Source organism: Perca flavescens, chromosome 4, assembly GCF_004354835.1.
Source record: "Perca flavescens isolate YP-PL-M2 chromosome 4, PFLA_1.0, whole genome shotgun sequence".
NCBI lineage: Eukaryota > Metazoa > Chordata > Actinopteri > Perciformes > Percidae > Perca > Perca flavescens.
In genome coordinates, this window is record NC_041334.1 from 8,616,094 (window position 1) to 8,625,739 (window position 9,646).

Sequence of the window (9,646 nt, forward strand, 5' to 3'; positions counted from 1 at the left end):
GTGAGAAGTCAAGACAGCCCAAATCACCATGAACCTGGGTGTTTTATTTTGAAATGTGTTTTATTTTTGTAAAGTATCCGGCTGCACTGTGGTCTTCCTGTATGTGATTACCTGCCTTGCTTGACATATACGCTCGCGTATCGAGCAAGAAATAGAGGGGAGATGCCGAAACTATCGCTGTAGCGCCCGGACCGACGCGGACACTATACGCGCCCGGTATGAACGGACAGGTTGGATAATATGGGCGCCGAAATAAAAATAGCTGCGCTACGCTGCTATACGCGACGCTTACGTGCCCGTTGTGTACTCTGATTTGTGCATGTTGCTGGCTGGGCTCAGTCCATAGATATATACACTCCAGTCCTGCAGCAGCCCGAGAGGCTCTCCATCCGGGACACGGACTGCAAGGAGACGGCGTCGGGGAGCAACAACAGGCCGGATGTGTGCAGGTAGCCTGAGATATGATTTATAATGCAGTAATAAATGCTGGAGAGAGAGAGAGAGAGAGAGAGAGAGAGAGAGAGAGAGAGAGAGAGACGCCCCATGTATAACGACAGAAGAGAACCGACATGTCGCCACTGCGAATGACTGGATATTTGATCGTTTCTATATTTCATTTGTGTAGCCTATTTTTGTGCAGTGTATTTAGGTCTTTGGTTTTGTTTAATATTTCACCTGTTTTGTTTTTTTAAGCAACAAAATGGGAAGGCGGCAGTCACAAAGGAAGTCAGTGCGGCCGCAGTACACGCTGCCAAGTCCAGAAAATAATAACGACAAGGTAAGATAACTGAACCTTTTGATTATTGATTATTGTTTTTGTCAAGCAGAAAATTCCAAGCATTTGCTAACAATAATAACGTGTATTTGAATTTTAACAGTCACTGAATAGCCTTCTTAATAATGTAATATTTTACTTTGAAAACGGCTAGTGTATCTTTTGGTTATTCGATTTTCCTTTCATGAATGGGTAGACCTATTAAAATACCAAAAACAAGCGTTTTTTTTCGTTTTAAAATACAAAATTTGAAATTGAAATAGAAGGTTTTTTTTTTCTTCCTTTTCAAATTCAAAATATGCTTTGATTTAGATTTTCTATTTCATATAACCAAAAAATCACTAGAAAACAACAATCATTTTCTGAGAAACAGTGTCTGTGTACCAGTGTTACTTTAGCCCGGGCTATAATGACTTTGGAAACTTACTCTGATGATGCTTGACTTGAGGTAATTTTATTTCATAATGTCACTTTTATTTATCTCCCTCTCCGTGACTCTCCGTCTCTCCCTGCCGCTAAAATTCAACTTTGCCTAGAGAGTCAATACCAGCTCAGGAAATAGACTTTCAGTTCACGGTTGTAACGTTACCGCCAGTGGCGTAGGCAATGATAGTATTTTGTCCAGTGCAAAAGTGAGAGGGCCATTTTCAAAGAGACTGAACAAAAAAAAAAACAGCAACAATTTTACCTTCCAACATATTACACCGGCAATATAGCAGTACTGTCTACAACATGCTCAACCAACAAAGCTCAGTCTAAAAAGTTTGTACACAACAATATAGACAAAAATCTGTCGATTTGAACCTATTCAGGCTAAAATATATTTGCACCAGCAGAACCAGTAGCATTGGCTCTGCACAGCACTGTTCTAAAATTGACCATTTTATTGCACAAAGTGGCAACTAAACATGAACCCAAACAGCAGAGAAGTCTTTTACATACTGCATGACATAGAATAGCCTACATCAGACAGAAATCACACATGTAACATATCCTTTGTGCATTCATAACAGCATTGTGCTTCAGGACTATGGTCAGATCATGAGCAGTAAAAGAAAATCAAAGAATGAAAACTTCCAGCCAAGCATTGTTTGAATTATGAAAGATATAAATAAAAAGTTGCCAGCAAGGCGCCAAATCTTAGACAGTGTATCGAGTCCACGGCAGTGACAGGATCAAAGACAGGGACATCACTAGGATTGAAAGACAGGGGGGGCTTAGCCCCCAGGGTATTTGTAACTTGCGTTTGCAAAATCTTTGCACAAACATCTTTCGTTACTGTATTAGAGCTACACTTACAGTATATCACAAAAGTGAGTACACCCCTCATATTTTTGTAAGTATTTCATTATATCTTTTAATGGGACAACACTGAAGAAATTACACTTTGCTACAATGCAAAGTATTAAGTGTACAGCTTGCATACCCTTCACCACCTAGAGATTGGCATGGGGTACTTTCCATAAAATTATCTCTCAATGCAAATCAAACCAGCTATTAGGCTAACAGACATAAAACCATGCCAATCTCTAGGTATGGTGAAGGGTATGTGATGATGTGGGGCTATTTTAATTCCAAAGGCCAAGGGAACTTTATCAGGATGCATAGTATCCTGGATCCATGAAATAACTGGCCTTTAAAAATAAAAATCTGCCTGCCTCTATGGGAATTTAACATAGGGGTGTACTGACTTTTGTTGCCAGCGGTTTAGACATTAATGGCTCTGTGTTGAGTTATTTTGAGGGGACGGCACATTTACACTGTTATACAAGCTGTACATTTAATACTTTACATTGTAGCAAAGTGGAATTTCTTCAGTGTTGTCCCATTTAGAGATATAATGAAATATTTACTAAAATGTGAGGGGTGTACTTACTTTTGTGAGATACTGTATGTCAACCACCAGTCAAGAAACCAATATGTTAACAAGTCAAAAGTGACATACATATCCTCTTCTTCCATTTCTGCTCTGTTCCTTCTATCTTATCCTTTAAGATAAAACAAAACCCTGATGCTAATTTCATAACTTCTAAATGCAAATTGGTCACATGAAACAACATCCAAAATGTCCAACAACAGAGAAACAGAGGCCAGACAGCTAATAAGTTGGTAAGTTAAACAAATATGACAAATAGCAGTACAAGAAAAAGAAAATGATAGGCATCACTGCATACGTTATCATATAAGATATTAATACGGATCCTATTTAAAGTGGCTACTGATGTGTATCTGTGGGCATGTGCTCATCTTTAGCCTAGCCAACATTTAGGCAACATCTACATATTTATTTAATTTATCACAGCGAATGAATGAAGAAAGTTAAATTGGTTAGAATATAGCTAGCATATATAATAAATATAATTAAATAATTTAGTTTAGGCTATGCATAGTACCTAGACCTGCCAACAAATGCTTATTGTTAGAAGAAAACTAAACAATCCTTAGACCTATAGACCACTACTGATCTCAATCAGAATCAACTGCTCTGCCAATCTCCTGCTTCTCTCTCTCTCTCTCTCTCTCTGCTGAAATATCTTCCAATATCCATCTCATCTACTCAGTGAATTGAAGGATACAACGGTACAATTGTTGTCAGACACTTAGAATATCAATCTGAGTCTGTCAGTGGCAAAACGAGCACTTTTGTGAAGGTAAATACAAGCTGGACAATTGTCCTATTAACTTACATTGTAGCTTGTTTCTCCGCTGCCGACTGCAGCGATCTCGCTTAATACTGGACCAATGTCAGAGATTGTTGTTCCCATCAGTGACCCAGACACAAAAACATAGGAACATAGGGTCCAGGTTGAAAATAACGCTAGTTACCCTTTAAGTTTAATATCAGTCTGAATGTTTGGAACTTTTGGTCGGACAAAACAAGTAATTTGAAGACATCACGCGAGCTCTGGGAATGCAGTGGGCATCCTAACAATTTTTCAGATGATTCATTGATTAATCAAAAGTGGAATACATTATCTTCTCCGTGAACCATCACCTTATCGTGGTGGAGAGGTTTGTGTGTCTCTGTGAACCTGAGGGCTGTGTTGTCTGGAGCTTTGTGCTCCTGGTAGGGTCTCCCAAGGCAACGTGGTCTCAGGTGAGGGGCCAGACAAAGAATGGTTCAAAAACCCCAATGAAGAAGCAAGGTAGAGATGGAGTGACCCTGCCCGGAGGAAGCCCGGGGCCCCCGTCTGGAGCCAGGCCCAGACGGCGGGCTCGTCGGCGAGCGCCTGGTGGCCGGGTTTGCCACGGAGCCCGGCCGGGCACAGCCCGAACAAGCTACGTGGCTCCCATCTCTCCAGCCCATGGGCCCACCACCTGTGGGAGGAACCGTTGGGGTCGGGTGCGATGCCACATGGGTGGCAGTGAAGGTCAGGGGCCTCGACGGACCAGACCCGGGCGGCAGACGCTGGCTCTGGGGACGTGGAACGTCACCTCTCTGTGGGGGAAGGAGCCGGAACTGGTGCGGGAGGTGGAGCGCTACCGGTTAGATCTGGTGGGGCTTACCTCTACGCACAGTCTCGGTTCTGGAACCATACTCCTGGATAGGGGTTGGACTCTTTTCTTCTCCGGAGTTGCCCAGGGTGTGAGGCGGCGGGCGGGTGTGGGGATACTCACAAGCCCCCGGCTGAACGCACACGTGGGCAATGATGGAGACACCTGGAGAGGCGTGATTGGGAGGAACGGCCTCCCTGATCTAAACCAGAGTGGTTGTTTGTTGTTGGACTTCTGTGCTAGTCATGGATTGTCTATAACGAACACCATGTTCGAACATAGGGATGCTCATAAGTGTACCTGGTACCAGAGCACCCTAGGCCGAAGTTCAATGATCGATTTCATAATTGTTTCATCTGATCTGAGGCCGTATGTTTTGGACACTCGGGTGAAGAGAGGGGCAGAGCTGTCAACCGATCACCATCTGGTGGTGAGTTGGGTCAGGGGTGGGGAAGACTCTGGACAGACCTGGTAAGCCCAAACGTGTAGTGCGGGTAAATTGGGAACGTCTGGAGGAGGCCCCTGTCCGACAGACTTTCAACTCACACCTCCGGGCGGAGCTTTTCGTGCATCCCTGTGGAGGCTGGGGGCATTGAACCCGAGTGGACAATGTTCAAAGTTTCCATTGCTGAAGCTGCGGCGAGGAGCTGTGGTCTTAGGGTCTTAGGTGCCTCAAGGGAGGTAACCCACGAACACCGTGGTGGACACCGGTGGTCAGGGGAAGCCGTCCGACTGAAGAAGGAGTCTTTCCGGGATATGTTATCCCGGAGGACTCGGAGGCAGTTGCAGGGTACCGAAGGGCCCGAAGGGCTGCAGCCTCTGCCGTGAAAGAGGCAAAGCAGCGGGTGTGGGAGAAGTTTGGAGAAGACATGGAGAAGGACTTTCGGTCGGCACCAAAGTGCTTCTGGAAAACTGTTCGCCACCTCAGGAGGGGGAAGGGGAACCATCCAAGCTGTGTACAGTAAGGATGGGACACTGTTGACCTCAACTGAGGAGGTAATAGGGCGGTGGAAGGAGCACTTTGAGGAACTCCTGAATCCGACTAATACGCCCTCTATGTTAGAGGCAAGGCTGGAGGATAACGGGGGATTGTCGTCGATTTCCAAGGCGGAAGTCACTGATGTAGTCAAACAACTACACAGTGGCAAAGCCCCGGGATTGATGAGATCCGTCCAGAAATGCTCAAGGCTCTGGGTGTGGAGGGGCTGTCCTGGTTGACACGCCTCTTCAACATTGCGTGGAAGTCTGGGGGACGGTGCCAAAGGAGTGGCAGACTGGGGTGGTGGTTCCCCTTTTAAAAAGGGGACCAGAGGGTGTGTGCCAATTATAGGGGATATCACACTTCTCAGCCTCCCTGGTAAAGTCTACTCCAAGGTGCTGGAAAGGAGGGTTCGGCCGATAGTCGAACCTCGGGTTGAGGAGGAACAATGCGGATTCCGTCCTGGTCGTGGAACAACGGACCAGCTCTTCACTCGCAAGGATCCTGGAGGGAGCCTGGGAGTATGCCCAACCGGTCTACATGTGTTTTGTGGATTTGGAGAAGGCGTATGACCGGGTCCCCGGGAGATACTGTGGGAGGTGCTGCGGGAGTATGGGGTGAGGGTGTCTCTACTCAGGGCCATCCAATCTCTGTATGACCAAAGTGAGAGCTGTGTCCGGGTTCTCGGTAGTAAGTCGGACTCGTTTCAGGTGAGGGTTGGCCTCCGCCAGGGCTGCGCTTTGTCACCAATCCTGTTTGTAATATTTATGGACAGGATATCGAGGCGTAGTCGGGTGGGGAGGGGTTGCAGTTTGGTGGGCTGGGGATCTCATCGCTGCTCTTTGCAGATGATGTGGTCCTGATGGCATCATCGGCCTGCGACCTTCAGCACTCACTGGATCGGTTCGCAACCGAGTGTGAAGCGGTTGGGATGAGGATCAGCACCTCTAAATCGGAGGCCATGGTTCTCAGCAGGAAACCGATGGAATGCCTTCTCCAGGTAGGGAATGAGTCCTTACCCCAAGTGAAGGAGTTCAAGTACCTTGGGGTTTAGTTCATGAGTGAGGGACAATGGAGCGGGAGATTGGTCGGAGAATCGGGCGCAGCGGGTGCGGTATTGCATTCAATCTATCGCACGTTGTGGACGAAAAGAGAGCTGAGCCAGAAGGCAAAGCTCTCGATCTACCGGTCAGTTTTCGTTCCTACCCTCACCTATGGTCATGAAGGCTGGGTCATGACCGAAAGAACGAGATCCAGGGTACAAGCGGCTGAAATGGGTTTCCTCAGGAGGGTGGCTGGCGTCTCCCTTAGAGATAGGGTGAGAAGCTCAGTCATCCGTGAGGAGCTCGGAGAGAGCCGCTGCTCCTTTGCGCCGAAAGGAGCCAGTTGAGGTGGTTCGGGCATCTGGTAAGGATGCCCCTGGGCGCCTCCCTAGGGAGGTGTTCCAGGCACGCCCAGCTGGGAGGAGGCCTCGGGAAGACCCAGGACTAGGTGGAGGGATTATATCTCCAACCTGGCCTGGGAACGCCTCGGGATCCCCCAGTCGGAGCTGGTTAATGTTGCTCGGGAAAGGGAAGTTTGGGGTCCCCTGCTGGAGCTGCTCCCCCCGCGACCCGACACCGGATAAGCGGACGAAGATGGATGGATGGATGGATGGAATACATTATGAAGTATGTGATGTAATGATGTGTTTAAAGAATGTATTAGTGATCAGTAGAAGGCTTCATAGTGTCTCTGTTCTCACAGAGGCCGCAGCAAAGAAGAAAGCAGAAACCGAACACTCCCTCGACCAAACGCCTTACTTCTCAACACAGGTGAGCTTGCTGCTTGTGCACATTTCATGCCATTCTGTGCTGCCCAGATGCTAACGTAATATAATTTACTTTTCCCTCTAGTGCTCAGGGAACCTCAGAGTCAAAGGCCCATCCACTGTCCCCTGCAGAAGACAAGATGGAGCCAAAGGTGCAGCCGGATACTCAGCCCTGCAGCCACAGGGAACACAAGCCCACGGGTTTCAGAGTGAGCAGACACACAGCTGCCTTTTCCTGCCACCGCCTGTCTGATTCAAGTCCTACTCTGCAGGAGAGCCTGTCACCAAAGGCAGAGGTAGGAGGTCTGGCTGGCCATGGAGAGGGCGACAGCGACACAGACTTGTCTGAGTCAGAGAGACTTCCTGTGTCGCCCTCTGGTGGGGTTCCTCCACAGCTCCAGCTGAGGCCAGAGGTCATCGAGGCTGAACACTGCCCCTCTCGCAGCCACAGGCCCAGAGGACACAACCATGGTGCTTTTGACTTTCCAGACTTCCTCCCTCCACCTTTTAACTCCTGGAGCCTCAGTCAGCTGGCTGTCTTCTACAACATGGAGGGCCGGGGGGGCCCTCGGCCCAGGCCCATGGGCCCTTTGGAAAGGTACCTGGATAGGCTGCTGCAGCTGGAGTGGCACCAGATTCAGACAGTGCAGGGGGAGGGGAGGAAGTCAATGGGGTCAGATGTCCTTTCCAGCTGCCACAGGTCCCACGCTGCTGCCTCGTCACGCCTCAGCTCTCCAAAGTGCATCCTCCAGTGTCAGCGTGCCTTCTCCCTCACCTTCCTCTCCTGCCTGGCCAGTCACTCTGCCCTGCTCTCCGGCTGTGCCTGCACTCTCTGCCGTATCCGCTACTCAACCTGTAGCACATTGTGCTGCCGCTCCTCCCACCACACCCATCACTCCAGACTGAGTCCCATGCTGGAGCGCAGGGGGCCCACGTTGCTCCCCAAAAGGAGCTACAGCGAGAACCGGGTGAAGTCCTCAGACAGGAGCTCTGCACCCCGATCTCAGGTATTCAGCAGCCCTGTGCGGACCAACAGCCACCTGAGGAGAATGCAAGCCTCAGGAAATATCCGCAACCCTGTTAAAGTTGCTAACACCAAGCCTCATTCCACTGCCAGAGGCGGGAGTGTCGGGGCTGGGACGGACCGCGTGGGAGCGTTGGGCGACGTGGTGGACTATAGGACAGGAGGGTTTAGGAGGAGGAGTGGCTCAGAGCAGAGAAGAGGTGGAGTAGAAAGACAACAAGGTGCATCAGAGAAACGACGAAGTGGTTCTGAGTATAGAAGAGGAGGAGCTGAGCGGAAGAGAATAGCTGAGCTCAAGGAACGGGAAATAAAACCAGATGTCACTGCAATAATGGACAATTTACCTGGGCCCAAACATTCTCCAATAAACAGACCAAACAGACAGAAACAGGTGGAATTTGTTACATAACAGCAGGTTGAATACTGTAAGTGCAATCTGTCTGCCACAGCTACAGTTTAATATTTGATTATGAATGTATGAATCATTTTTGTGTTATTTGAGCAGGGTGACAGAAGATGTAGCAAGATTGTAAATGTATTTTCTTCATTAGTGGATGGATTTCTTTGTTCTTAGCCAATTATAGTTACATTATTATTATTATTAGTTTTATCCAATGCTGTGATTGCAGTCAAATAAGATATTGCAACAGTGGATGTTTACATGCACTATTGATCATACATAAATCTTATTTTTTATTTAACCCAGTAAGCCTTCGTCGGCACAAAACATTATGTACGGAGGTTTCAACATGGCGGCAGTTTTACTGGTGATTATTTTTTGGTTTGTTGACAAAAGAGCTGCGTAATAAAGGTGATTAAGTTTACCAAACAATTATAATTTGCATGTGTAATTCTTCAAAGACAATGTAAAAGTTGTCTAATTAATATAGTATTTCTTCTTTAATATTACACAAATCGCACCATCGCTGTAATGCATGTTTCATTTTAAAATAATAAAGTCCTGTTTAAAAATGCTAGAATCTAATAGTTCAATGGTTCTGCTTTTTCAATAAAATACTTAACACCACCCACAGACTGTAACAATGATTGGACGTAGCAGCAGTGAGGTCACCCATTGGTTTGTGGACTGCCGTTTTGAAGCCTCGAGTTTGGCAAAACGGCCGTCGCCATCATGTTTTTTTTAAAACCAGATATGAGGATACGAGGCGTTTTGGAGGAGAGGGTGGAGCTGGGGAGGATGATACGGCCAAGCATGACGTTTATGGTTGCAATGACGGTGCTTGAAGCTCACAGTAAAGGGGGAAAGTTGCTGATTTTCAACCCTTCTAAAGCAAGTCATCCTGCAGAGATTTACCGGCGGGTAAACACAGACCTCCGGGTACTGGAGCCATTCATCTGCATGTACGGTAGAACACAGAGCTGGTTGAAAATCTGCAAACTTTTTCCTAAGTTACCAGCTAACGCTAGTATTAGCTAGCTTGGCTTGCAGAACGCTGAACAACTTTGCTGAAGTGAAAACACACAATGAGAGGGTCAAAGTTTAAGATGAAAACATGGACAACAGCCAGAAACAAGTTAAGGTCTGTTTTAATGTACTCAGTG

The 9,646-nt window shown here is 47.3% G+C and overlaps 1 protein-coding gene across 1 annotated transcript; it reads left to right on the forward strand.

Annotated features, from left to right (window-relative positions):
- Nucleotides 1-137: 137 nt before the first annotated feature.
- LOC114554701 (uncharacterized) lies at nucleotides 138-8,912 on the forward strand. The gene is made up of 4 exons (XM_028576682.1): nucleotides 138-449; nucleotides 694-778; nucleotides 6,996-7,063; nucleotides 7,145-8,912. Exons 2-4 carry the CDS (start codon nucleotides 701-703, stop codon nucleotides 8,490-8,492), a joined length of 1,494 nt encoding a protein of 497 aa, XP_028432483.1. The 5' UTR covers nucleotides 138-449; nucleotides 694-700; the 3' UTR covers nucleotides 8,493-8,912.
- The last annotated feature ends 734 nt before the right edge of the window (nucleotides 8,913-9,646 follow it).